We start from the raw sequence: 14,527 nt of genomic DNA on the forward strand, positions 1-14,527 counted from the left end.
AGGACAATATTGGTTCAGAGGAGAGTACTCCGCAACCTCTAAAACGCCTTAAGACTCCAAGATGAGGGGTAATCCACTCTCTCTAAGAAGAATAAGGCTCCAATATTGAGAAAGAAGAGATATCAGTTTAGAGGAGGGTAATCCGCAACCTCTAAAACACTAGCACACCTTCAAGAAGAGGGGTAATCCACTCTCTAACAAGAAGGAACTAGCTCTGATACCAGTGAAAATGCAGTCTCGACAAACTGTCACGGACACAAAATACAGACTTGAAATCTAACAAGAAATTCAAGAAGAAGTGGCAGAACTAGATTAAACAGATGAGTACAAGAACAACACCAGAAAGGTGAGCTAGAACTCCAAGAGATGTGTTGTCGAGACTGAAGAACCCTTCAGCCTCGACTCCTATATATACTACTGAATAGGAAGCTTCTCGAGCTACTTCCGCTAACTAGGACGCTTCTCCAACAACTTCTACTAATTAGGAAACTTCTCGAGCAACTTCTTAGAATCTATCAGAATATTCTAGAACCTTCTAAGAATATTCTAGAACCTTCTAAGAGAATCTTTAGGGAATATTCTAAGAATCTTCTAGAACCTTCTAAAGGAATCTTTAGAGAATCTTTAGAGAATATTCTAGAAGAATATTCGAAGAATCTTCCAATGTATGTCCATGACAGTAGTTGAAGATGTTGAAGCACTCATTATAAATAAATCTATAAAAAAAATACAAGATCAAGTAGAAAAGTTGAGTAAAAAGTACCTTAAAATATAAAGTCAAATAAAATGATAAACTTGAACTTAAAAATTAAAAATATTATAATTCTTTATTTTATTTTATTTTATTTTTAACAAGATTGTAGATTGTGGTAGTAAAGCAGCAATATGACATTGGCGGGTTGTAAGCACGAGGCGCAATGAGGTTAGATTGGAACAAGTATTTTAAGTAAGTATTCTAAGTAAGCAAGGCATAGAGTGGAGCAAGTGCTCTAAGCAAGCAAGGCATAGAGTGGAACAAGTGCTCTAAGCAAGTAGCTAATGTGTGAGGGACCACCAAGAAGTACAGCAAGATCATGAGGTAGATAGTGAGCAAGAGTAGCAATAAGTTTGAAGAGTCAAGACTAGAGCAAAAAGAATTGTGATAGTGTGTAGAAGAAAGTCGTGATGATAATGTGTTGAGAATGTTTAGAAAGACAGAAGAATAATAGTAAATAATATACACACATACAAGAGTAATAGTAAATAATACATACAAAAGGATTTTTAAAGAGAGAGAGCTTCACACAAAAAAATCTATTGATCTGATAGTATCTCGTATACAAGAGAAGAAAGAGAAGAAGATAAACAGTTCTTCTCTACTACATTCCAAATATTGTAGCTATAGTATTTATTGTGGTCTACAATAAATATTATGGAGAGTGTTTACTACATTTAATGCTCTCAACAGAAACAAATGGAATAATGGAATCATCACCCTCTTTACAAAAGAACCTCAAGAAATAAAAGGGAAAAGAGACAAAGAAAGTAGAGGAACATGTAGTAGATATGGTTGAAGGATGGTGTGGGGGGATGAACAAGTGAAGATAAGACAGACCCAACACAAAACAACATAATAAAATAATAATAATAATAATAAATAAGAATAATAAATAAATAAAGACATAGTATATAATATATGTTCATGAAGAGAGTGAGTGAGAGCAAAAAAGGAGTTTAGAAAAATGGAGGACGATAGAGAGATACATAGATAGAAAGCACCATCCATCCATTCATTCATTAATAGTCCAAACTGTTGAGATCATTAAATATAGCCGGTGCTCTCCATAATATTTACTGTAGACTACAATAATTACTGTAGCTATAGTATTAAGAATCTAGTGGAGAAGTATTATTTATCCTCTCCTCTTTTTTCTTCTTATATATGAGATACAACCAAATGAATAGATTTTGTGTGTGTGAAGTTCTCTCTCTTTAGATACCCTCTTATATGTATGACTTACTACTACTCTTGTGTGAGTGTATGAATTACTATTATTCTTGTGTCTTTCTAAACATTCTCAACACGTTATCAGTACGACTCTCTTCTACACACTATCACAATTTTTTTGCTCTAGTCTTTGACTCTTCAAACTGGTTGCTACCCTTTCTCAATGTCTGCCTCATAATCTTATTCTTCTTACTCGTCTCTCATACATTAGTTTGCTTAGAGCACTTGTTCCACTCTCTGCCCTGCTTGCTTAGAATACTAGATCCAGTCCAACTCCACCCCAGCTTGCTCCATGCTCCGTGCTGCACCTCGCCTTTGCTGTCGCTGAACTACCACCAAACAGTCGTCGAGTTGCCGCCGCTGCCACCCAGTCACCGTTGACGCTACCACCCACCGCCGTTGCCACCCTAATGCCGTTGCCGCCACCTGCCATTGCCCACAGTTGACCGCCATTGCCCACAGTTGACCGCCAGTGCCCGTCGCTGTTGTCCGCCGCTATCGCCTTCTATTGCCCGCCGCCGCCCATCACTATTGTCCACAGCTGTCGTACTATAAATGCTTACAGTATGTAAAAATTAGCTAAAACATATTATATCTTGATAAATCTAGATGTATGTTAGAGTGGCTAGTAGATTAAATTAAAAGGAGTTGGAATAAGAAACTTTACTTTGTTTCTTTATTTCTTTTGATTTTGACATTAATATATATATATATATATATATATATGACTTAAATGTTTAGTATGAAACCTTGGGAAAAGGTGGAAACCTAAGGATGAAAATCTAAACTAGTAGGAAGCTAATTGGGAGGGATGAAAGCAATTCATGGTCGGATGAAGGCAAGGAATGGAGAACTTCATCCCTACTGGTCGAATACCATGCCCAATGGGCTTTGAGGAGGCTGCCCGCGACCTTAAGAAGGGTTTCGGCGACTTCAAAGGAGGAATTCGGAGATTAGAAGCTAGAGTTGTAAAGTTTAGAGTTTGGAAAACAATTTGTGTAGAAAAATTAGAGGATTTGGAGTTAAGGTGAAAAAGTTATAACCGTTTGAAGTTAAGGTGTTTATTTAAGACATACTGTTACTCTTTTGAGAATACGAGGCGTTTTACAGCAGCTTTTGAAGATCGGAAGGTGCAACTCAAACGGCGATTTTAAGGCCTACATCTTTTACGAAAGAATTATTACTTTTGGAGTTCATATAAAGGAGTTGTAAGGAGTTGAAGGCGACGCTTCCAAATCAAAAGTAGTAAGTAAGTAGGTTTATTTGTAGTAATGGTTGGAGCCATAACTTTAGTTTTCGGACGAATTTTTGACTGAAACTTTTTAGAGAATGTAAAATTTTGTCTTAAGAAGCTATAAATACAAATTTCGTGGCATTTGAGCTTATATTTTGTGAGATATGAAGAAAATTGCACGCAAATGTATAAAGACAAGGGTTTAAAGTGACTGTTAGGGATTTCAAGATATCTCAAGATCTGCAATGAATTTGCAGTTGAAAATTGTTATAGAAGTTAATAAGAATATATAAGTATCTCATGTAAAATTTGAGTTTGTTTGGATGGTTAGATTAAGAGATATGAGGTGTTGAAGTTCGGAAAAATCTCCACATAAGAATAAACAAGGATTTAGAAGATTTTATCATATTTTGGAAGTTGTGGATTACTTGAGGATTGTGTATTTGGTGTAATTACTCAAAAAGAAAAAAATTATATATAAACTTAGGGCTTCCCTTATTTTCAAGTTTGATTGAATAATTAGTGACAGCCAGAAGCCCAGCGTTTTCTTGAGGTAAACTCTCTCTATCCCGACACCGCTGTCGCCCGTCATTGCCCGCTGCTGTCCACTGCTGCCCGTCGCTGCCATCTTACCGCCCTACTGCTGCCGCCCTATGGCTGTTTGCTGTGCCATCTTATTGCTGTTCTATTGCCTTAATCTATAATCTATATTTATTTTTTTCAAGTTCAAGTTTATCATTTTATTTGACTTTATATTTTAAGGTACATTTTACTCAAATTTTCTACTTGATCTTATATTTTCTTTATAGATTTATTTATAATGAGTGCTTCAACATCTTCAACTGCTTCTACTTTGGTTCCAACTATTACCAGTACATCCCAACATTTTCAAGCTCTTTTATTTCCACCATTGACTGTGGATGGAAACAATTATCTATTATGGGCAAAAATGGCAAAAGTAAATTTATTTGCAGAACAACTCTTGGATGCCATTATGTTTGAAGAATCTTCTACAACAAGTATTTCTATATCTCCTGCTATTCGTTGGAAAGCACTTCTTCTCCTTGGTCGTCATCTTGTACCTATATTACAATATCAATATTTAGAAATAAAAGATACTACAGAACTTTGGAAGAATCTTAAATCTAGGTTTGATCATCAAAAGACCATTTTTCTTCCACGTCCACATCATAATTGGATACATTTATGTGTCTTAGATTTTCCAAATTTAAATGCTTTCAATAGTGAAATATATAATATTGTCTCACAATTACGATTATGTGGACAAAGCATTTCTGAAGAAGAAATGATTGAAAAAAATCTCTCTATATTTCCTCCTGTATCTGCTATGTTTGCACAATAATACAGGAACATGAAATTTCAGAGTCATTCTGATCTCATGTCTTATCAAATTCTTGCGGAGAAGCAAAATGAGCTACTCTTGTGCAATGTGGAAGCTTATCTTATTGGAACAACACTTCCAGAATCTCAAGCACTTAATATTTCAAAGTCTATGAAGAAATTATATAAATATGGAAAACATGCTCATAAGTATCAAGGTAGTCATAGCCAAGACCATTTCTACCCATATGGAAAGAATAAATATTCTACTATTAATTATAGTAAAAAAAAAAATCAGAGATACATTCTTGCCATAAGTGTGGAATAATTGGACATTTACTACATGTGTGCCATACTTCAAAATATTTTATTAAAATATTTGAAGAAAATAAGAAGCTATAAGTTGAGGCTCGTGAAGTTCATACCATGGATGCGTCGATGGATTCAATTGGTGTTGATGACTTAGAGGCATATATGAATGACAAAACCTCTAATGATGAATCAAATGATGCGCTCATTGATTTTGCAATAACATATACTATCTTGCAAGATAGATGATTTTTTATTAAAAAATCTTCAACTTGGTAAAGTAAAAATATGATGACCATGGCTGGAGCAAATGCGTTTTGTTTCCAAGAGGGCACGGTGATGGTAAAATTACTTGTGAGTTCCATCATAAAATGTAAACATGCGATGTTTGCACCTTCAATACCTCAGAGTCAGATCAGCTATCGAGATGTGCGTATTAATGGTTATCACCTCTCTACCGCCACTTTAAATAAAAAAGAGGTTATGGTTCTTGCAAAGAACCATAAAGTTCTTGAAAAAGCTTTTGCTACACAAAATGGTTTATATCCAATTGTGATTTGGCCTCCCATTATATTTAATTTTGCATCATCTATCTCAGAGAGTCGTATTTCTCTTTGGTATGGACGATTGGGACATCCAGGATCCACATTATTTAAAACAATCATTCTATGTATAATTGGATTTAATTTAAAGCCTGTAGATGTAGACTCTATGGAATTATATTATGCATGCGTGCAAGGTAAAATGATTACTCGGCCTTCAATTTGGAAACTTCCACAAGAATTACCACCAATGCTTGAAAGATTGCATGGTGATATTTGTAGTCCTATTAATCCAATATCATGACCATTTCGTTATTTTTTGGTCCTTGTTGATGCATCAAGTTAACAATCACATGTTTCATTATTATCAACTCAAAACATGGTGTTTGCCAATCTTATATCTATGCTTATTTACTTTCAGGCACATTTTCTTGATTATCCTATAAAAACATTGCGTATGGATAATACAAAAGAATTTGCATCAAAGTCTTTTGAAGACTATTATACTGTAATAGGAATCGAGTTGACATATTAAGTTTCATATGAACATGTTCAAAATGGACTTGTAGAGTCATTTATAAAGCGTATACAACTCATTACCCGGCCACTCCTCCTTCACGCAAATCTACCTGCATCTATGTAGGATCATGCAGTTTTATATGTTGCAGTATTAATATGCCTCTGCCCTTCTTCTCTTGAACTTGTTTCACCACATGAGTTCATTTCGGATTGTGTTCGAAATATATCTCATTTACGAATATTTGGTTGTCATGCTTGGATTCCAGTACCAGAACCTCAAAGGCATACCATTGGAGCTCATTGACAAGAAAGCATATATGTTGGTTTTGATTCACCAAGCATTATTCATATTATTGATCTATCAATTGGCATATTATTACGTACATGTTTAAAAAATTACCATTTTGAAGAAAATATAATTCCATCTCTTCAAGAAGGAATATCCAATCAACAAAGAAATAAAGTACTTGTATTTAAAGTACTAGAAACGTTTACAATGAATCTCGATCCTATGACATCTTTGGCAAAAACTGAAGTTGCTAAGATTTTACATTTAAAACAGATCATGAATAAAATACCTGATGGTTTCAATGATGCACCTAGAATTAGAAGAATTCCTATTGATGAGGCTCAAAATGCACTTGCTCAGATTGCAATGCCGTTGACTACAATACCTCAAGTTATAACAACAACAACTAAAAGAACTCGTGGACTAGATAAACAACCATGTAAAAAGAAAGCTATAAAATTAACAAATCCTGGTATTATTTCTCAAGAAATTGCCACTCATCCTATAGGACTATCAATTCATGATGATATATCCATGCATAATGTACTTTCAATTCCTGTGAAAAATAATCTTAAAATTGGAAGGAATAAGAACAAGTTGAGTAAAGAATTATCTATTTTGTATTGTGCTAGAGATGATATTTGGGACAGACCATCTCTTATGGTAGATGAATCATTTGCATGTATGATTATAGAAGCTCTTTCTTATGAGGAAGATGATCCTGAACCTCAAACCATCGAAGAGACGATGCATCACTCAGATTGGTCAAAATAAAAAACTGCTATTGAGGAGGAGTATGCCTCTTTGCGTAAGAGGAAAGTCTTTGGTCCAATTGTAGACACTCTTATATCTCACCTCGTGGGATATAAAATGGTATTAATATGCAAGCAAGATGCTCAAGGCCAAATAACCCGCTATAAAGCTCGTCTTGTTGCTTAAGGATTTATTCAACAATTTGGCATTGATTATGAATCCACATATTCTCCAGACATGGATTCAATTACATTTTGATATATTATTGGAATGACAATTCATGCCACCTTTGAGATGCATCTGATGGATGTAGTAACTACATATCTATATGGTTCTCTTGATGCAAATATTTATATGAAAGTTCCATCAGGCTTTGAAACAGGAACTCCAAATGGACCTACTCTAGAACAATATCATGGTATTAAATTATGTAAGGCCTTGTAAGATTTAAAAAAATTTGGACACATGTAATATCAATGTCTTCGAGATTATTTAATTACAAATAATTTTATAAGTGATCCATTAATCCCTTGTTTATTTATCAAACAAGATAAAACTGGTTTTTTGATCATCGCTATATATGTTGATGATCTTAACCTAGTGGGCACTACATCTACATGTGTTACAGCTACTAATCTACTTATACATAAATTTGAGATGAAAATACTAGAAAAAATAACTTTCTACATTGGTCTTCAGATTATGCATCTAACAGATGGTAGTATTTTTTTCTACCAATTAACATATATTAGACGAATCTTGCAAAGATTTAATATGATTGATGCTTATCCATTGTCCACACCAATGGTTGGACGTGGTTGTGATGGCCATGATCCATACTGTCCATGCGAAGAGGAAGAAGAAATATTGGGAGACCAATATCCATACCTCGAAGCGGTTGGAGCACTTTTGTATTTAGCTACATCTACAAGACCACATATTACATTTGCAGTTAGTATTCTTGCAAGACATAGTGCACGTCCAACACTACGACATTCGAATGGCATCAAACATTTATTACATTATTTAAAAAGAACTAAAGACTTGGAATTATACTACACACAATCCGCAGATCCAAAATTGGTTGGATATTACGATGTAAGATATAAATCTGATATTGCAATAGCTAAATCTCAAATAGAATATGTATTTTTAAGACATGGAGCTGCAATATCATAGAAATCAGTGAAACAAACAATAACTGCAACTTCATCCAACCATGCAGAAATTATTGCCTTACATGAAGCATCTCAAGAATGTATTTGGTTGTGATCAATTGATAAATTCATTCAAACAACCTGTGGATTTTCATATGATGATTCTCCAACTGTCTTACATGAAGATAATAGTGCTTGTATTGCACAAATGCAAGTTGGTTTCATTAAAAGCAACATGACAAAGCATATTGATCCAAAGTATTTTAGTTATACTCATGACTTGATTACTAATCAAGCACTTATAATTAAGAAAATTGAATCTACAAATAACCTTGCTGATCTCTTCATCAAAGCTCTCCCATTAAGCAACCATCGTCGACTTATTTATGGCATTGGTATGCGGCGACTTCCTTTTCTTGAATAAGAAAGTTAATGAGCTCTTTAAATAATTAAAGAAAATGATGTTGTACTCTTTTTCATTCATCTATGATTTTGTCCTTAAATACAATAAGGTTTTCTTAGATAAGGTTTTAATGAGGCAACAATTGTTGATCTTGCAAGATCACAGAAAAGTATAGATTATAATTATATACAAATTTTATATTATGCAAATATTATGATGAGCGAGGAGGAGTGTTGAGATCATTAAATATAGCCGGCGCTCTCCATAATATTTACTGTAGACTATAGTAATTACCATAGCTACAATATTTAGAGTCTAGTGGAGAAGTATTGTTTATCCTCTCCTCTTTTCTCTTCTTATATACGAGACACAACCAAATGAATAGATTTTGTGTTTGTAAAGCTCTCTCTCCTTAGAAACCCTCTTGTATGTATGACTTACTACTACTCTTGTGTGTGTGTATGACTTAATATTACTCTTATGTCTTTCTAAACATTCTCAACACAGACAAAAGAATCCAATGCAAGCATGTAAGGAAAGGAAGGAAGGAAGAGACAAACACGAGCAGATTCTCTTTCTTTGGTAGCATATCTCGTATGTGCAAACATGTGCAGAATACGACGACGAAGAAGAAGATGCCTCCAGTGTCCCCCTTTCTTGCTTCTGTGTTTCAGAGTTTTTTTGTTCGTTTGTTTGTTTGTTTGATTTTCTTTTCTTTTTTTGGGTTCTTAAAAAAAATAATCGGGGGTGGAGTGTTTTCGATGTCGTGAGACCCACCCCCACAGTGAAGGGATATCTTTTATTGTATGTTCCGGTGACTCCAAGATTTCAAGGATTTCTGTGCTTTTTGCTTTTATTTACAAGGACGTTCTTCTCATATTCTGTTTGTACTTTCACAAACATTTCGGACATTGATCAATGACGTTTCGTTCTTTCACCAATATTCCAGAATTTTGAAACGTGAGTGAGAATCTCTTCAAGCAAAAGTTTTTCTGAATCATTTTGAAGTTCGGTGCATTTTTTTGCGAGTGAATATGCTGACACAAGACACAGGTTAGATTAATAGCAAGCTGAATTGGGGTGTATGTACGTTGGTTAGAGAAAAGCACAATTTATTCATGTGGTCGTGTCAGATAGTATTCTGATAGTATTCTGATCCTTTCCCCATTTCAATCTCACAAAATCGAATGCTTCATGGCGCTGGTAGATCACAATACACAAAAGTGCTATTCTGATCCAGACAGAAAGTCCACAAGCGATGAACGGTCGGTTTGGTCTTCTCAATCTCCAAAGCTACTCTACGCGGTATACATTCTCTAGTGTGGCCAGGACACCTTGTCCACGTCAGGGTGAACACACTCATCTCGAAGCAAAAGCCCCCTTCAGTTAAAGGAAACGACAAAAACCTCGATGACTTCGCCTCTTTAGCAACTTTCGCCATTGTACAACTAGGTCCTTCCGCAAAGGAATACTTTTTCGTTGAGAAGGGCACTTCTGTAGAATTGGTGTTGTGTGTGCAGAAGGAAAAAGCTCTGCTACAGATCAGCGTACGAGTGATTGCTTCGATTGTAAGGTCTTTGGTGATTATTGAAGTTCTGACAGACGGCTGAATTTGTAATCAGTGGGTGAGGGTGTTTCAGGTGCAAGACTATAGAGCTTTGAGGAGATATCATCCATGCATCTATTCTTAGAAAAAAATCATCTCGGAACGTTCATGATATTCACAGCAAAATCATGAAATTGTACAAGTAGGCTTTTTAAAGAGAAACAAAAAAGATAATGGCTACTGCGAAGAATCGACATTCGTACCTTTATCTGTGTTTCAAGTTTACACTGGTTCCAAGGAATGGTTCCTCGGACTCGATGCTTGAGTCGTCTTTCCACAGAAGGTCTCTGCAAAAGCCATTTTGATGGAGAAAGTTCTGAATGCGCATGGGTGATGAATCAAGTCCTTCTCTTCGTTCGTATGACAACTTGCCACTGTGAGCCCAATTAGCACAAAGACAAATGAAACAAGATAATTGGAGGCATGGACTGATCAGCAAAGTGTAGCCGGAGCTCTATTGCAAGAACGGCTTTAAGCTTTTATCCATTCCGTTTCACGAAATCCGAGCGCTAGTTTCCAGTATTTCCAACCATACCAATTCCTAATTAAACCAGTTACTATAGCATTATTTTTCGGATCCAGTCTCATGCTTCGAAGATTGCACATACAGCTAAAGTTCAGGACTTCATGCAGTGACCGACTGGATTCAAACCATGCCTCAACACACACACCTCCCGGACTCCATCAAATAAACAATGCCTCTCCCACGACGCCGGCTTTCCCCTACAGTTGATAAAATTCACCTTGTCAACAAAGCACAAGGAAATATCTCTTTTACATAAGCTTCGCACGCACATTACTTCACGTTACATTGCAATAAAATCCTAAACCTAAACCCTAATCCTGATGACGATTGCAAAGGAGAGAGAGAGACCAACGACATGACTTAGCTCCAATGTTATCACACACCTGAAAGACCACTACTGGGTCACAAGCAGAGGGTCCTTGCGCCTTTGCTGATGCACACCTTGACCCACAAACTGAAAACCATTCAGCAACAGAGAAATTCAAGAGCTACTACACCAACAGGAAGAGGAACTACACATACAGTGAAGCAAGCTTACCAGAGTGATGTGCGAAAGAGAGGCACTGGCATGCGTTCCAGCACCAATTTGTTAACATGGCCTTCAATCTGCAGAGCTCCTGTGCTTTTATCACTTCTGGTTATGCATCATTATGGCCAAGCCCATCTCTTCATGGGACGGCTTGGTTTTTGGAAACCTGGACAGATGGAGAACAAGAGCCATTCTTCCTTCCTTGTGTGAGTGAGTCTTGTGATCTGACAAGCCGAGCCTCTGTGACTTGGTGCTGCTGCTGAATGGTCTACATTTGTCTTTGTTTGTTTGTTTGGTTGATTGATTTGCTTTGTTATTTTAAGGGAGGGGAGAAGAAGAAAGTGAAATGGTATCAACAGGGATGTGGATACTTCAACTTTGACATGAAGAAAAATCAAGTCACATCATTGGTGGTGCTCTTTGAGCTTTTGCCCATTTGTGGAGGTGATGGGCATCCAAATGTCCTATTCAAAAGGGTTGATTGGCTCATTTGTAGTCCATCTACAATGCTTTGTGTTCATGTCATTTGCACTCATATGTACAAAACGTACCAAATAATAAAAATAAATAAATAAATAAAGACATTTATTTATTGAAGTTCAAAAAAATGGATGATATTTTGAAAGACAAGCAATAAATAAAACAAAAAAATTATGGAGTATTTTTTATTTTTTTTAATTTTAAGTAGTGTTGCAAGAAAAAAAAACTTAACATCCATATAAATATAAATATTTATATTTAAAAAATCATTACAAAGAATACATAAATGTTATGTATTTTAGCATTTTTTGAGTGTTGCATTTGTAATTGTTTTTGTAAGTGGAAAGGTTGATTGAAAAGTAATATACTACTTTCCAAGAACATATCTTTGTAAACTTTTAGATTTTTAAAAAATTGGAAGGATCTTTTTGATAATTATATATAATATTAGATTTTTATTTTTAAAATAAAAAATAAACTTTAATTAATTACATCTTTAATGTTTTAATATTTTGATATTATACAACTTTGTTTTTAATATTATATAAGTTGGCTACAATAAAAGATTAAAATTTTCAAATTAAAAAATAATATTATCTAAGCTTTGGATTTTATTTATTTATTTATTTATTTATTATTTAAAATTATTTAAAATTAATAATTTTTAATCACTTTATTAAAATAATTTGTAATATGATTTTTCAAAAATATGTCAAAATATTTACGTTGAAATTTGTTGAATAAAATTGTAAGCAAAGCAATATAAATTGAGAATTATTGCAAAATATAATTAATTGCTTAGTTCCTCTAAATACACACCTTGCTTAAGTCTATTCATTAAAGTTACAAAATATTATCAAAGCAACATCATGCTTCTTATAATTAGATTTCTAGTTTGATATAGGTTGAGTTATCTTCTTGTGACTTAGGATGTCTTGTTGTTCTTATTGCTTGTGGTTTATTGTCTTGGCAATGATATCATCTTCAACTAACCATTGCATAAATCGATTAAATAAGAGGAACTATAATACATCTATATTTATTATGAAGTCCTTGATGAGTGCATAAATTTTATAAGTGTATAGATGAAATATTGCAATGTCATATAAGTACAAACAAGAAATTAAAATAAAAGTCAAGTAGAGTAGAAGTATAAGTATTGATTGCCTTCAATGTCAAATCTTTGCAATTGATACACAAATGCAAATAAAAATTTAAAAATATATATATAAGACGTTATAAATAAGATTCATAAGCCATCAAAAATCATTACTAAAATCTTCTTAATAATAAAACTCTATAATCTTTGAATATTGATGGAAAATTTGTAAAGAATTTTTTGACAAAACCTTACTCTTTAAAAATCAAAATATTAAATTTGGTAGTAAAATAGGCAAACAAGGTACAATTTTTTTGTCTTGAACATATATATTTATTCCAATAGTTACTTATATGATTAGGTAGAAGTAGATAAATATAGATTAATTTTATAAAGTCTTTTAAAGTAGCTTCCTAGAAGCTTTATAGATGTGATTTTGACTTTAGATGTATTTGTAGACAAGAAACTTGATCAACAAGTTAATCATGTGTTGATAGCTTGTGAAATAAGCTAACTATGTGGTGCATACATAGATAACTTACCTTCCAAGTTAAGACATGTGGCTAGCAAAGTCAACACATGTTGGAGGTCTTATAGAATATCTCCATGTAGCTCTTAGTTAGAGAATATACATGGAGGTAAGAGTGAAGCCTTCTTCACTCTTGTCAATGCCTTTCTAGTCCTTAGTCTTGTTTCAAGACTTTTTAGTCTTTTTTTTTTGGCAATATCTATTTTAATTTAATATTATATCATCTTTGAGTAACTTTTTAATTCCTTTCAGTGATACAAGAATATATTGAGGATTTTCTTTCTTTGAGTTCCATGTCTTTGACAGTTTGTCAAGAATATTAACATATTATTTTTATCTTATTTTAGAAGTAAGTGGATTACTCCACTTCTATTGTTGTATTTTGAAGGTTGTGGACTATCTACCTTTAAATAAAGAATCTTATTTTCTAACACTAATCTTTTCCTAAAAGAGAGTAAATTATCCCTCTTTGTCAAAATTTATATTAGAGGTTGTGGATTATCTTCTTCTAATTTAAATTTTTGAATTTATTTGAATTACCTATAGAAGGAAAAATTATGGATGCTACTCTCAACGGAAGTGAGAATAGATTTACAACTATTGCAAATCTTCATGAGCTTGTCAATACTCTAATAGTAAAAATCTCACGTATTTCTAACATTAATCATAGAAGTACTATACCTACACCTATGGAAGAAGTTTAGACTCTGCAACAAGAAGTTGTGTAATTGAAGGAAGCAAGTAGATTAACCTCACAACCAAATCTAAGGACTTTTGCTTCTACAAGTATGATGGGAATAAGGATTAATATGCTTGAGAATTTTGATGGAACAAGATCAAAATTTTGAAGATTTTTGCAACAACTCAAGTTCTATCTAAGATTGCATCCTTTCCAATACCTTAATGGATTTACTCAAGTCAAATTCATATGCACATTTCTATCAAGAAGTGTTCTTTCTTAGTTTGTACCTCTAATGGAAAATGATTTGTGACTCTTTTATGATTTGAATTCATTCCTAAAAGTATTTATGACTACATTCAGAGAAAATGATTGAGAAAGAGTAGTAGAAACTAAGCTCTTATTTTTATGATAAGAATCACAATCAGCTATTATATATGCTATTGAATTCCAAAACCTTATTTGTGACATGGACTAGAATGACAAATTTCTTATCAATCAATTTCAATATGGGTTGAAGGATAATGTCAAAAATTTGTTACTAA

At 33.8% G+C, this 14,527-nt stretch overlaps 1 protein-coding gene across 4 annotated transcripts; it reads right to left on the bottom strand.

The window, feature by feature from the left end:
• Positions 1-9,629: 9,629 nt before the first annotated feature.
• On the bottom strand, positions 9,630-11,470 carry LOC112274928 (uncharacterized). Of its 4 annotated transcripts, none has more exons than XM_073530092.2 (4): positions 11,205-11,470; positions 11,050-11,120; positions 10,344-10,427; positions 9,630-10,140 (listed from the first exon to the last, which is right to left on the bottom strand). In XM_073530092.2, the coding sequence occupies exons 1-4, from the start codon at positions 11,260-11,262 to the stop codon at positions 9,727-9,729; spliced, it is 627 nt and encodes a 208-aa protein (XP_073386193.1). In that variant the 5' UTR covers positions 11,263-11,470; the 3' UTR covers positions 9,630-9,726. The 4 variants fall into 4 exon arrangements, with proteins under 4 accessions (XP_073386193.1, XP_073386194.1, XP_073386195.1 ...); XM_073530093.2 differs by having other exon boundaries at positions 11,050-11,096; positions 11,205-11,469; XM_073530094.2 differs by having other exon boundaries at positions 11,050-11,107; positions 11,205-11,469.
• Positions 11,471-14,527: the final 3,057 nt, after the last annotated feature.

The sequence above is a fragment of the Physcomitrium patens genome, chromosome 22 (assembly GCF_059467195.1).
Source record: "Physcomitrium patens ecotype Gransden chromosome 22, ASM5946719v1, whole genome shotgun sequence".
In the NCBI taxonomy this organism is placed as follows: domain Eukaryota; kingdom Viridiplantae; phylum Streptophyta; class Bryopsida; order Funariales; family Funariaceae; genus Physcomitrium; species Physcomitrium patens.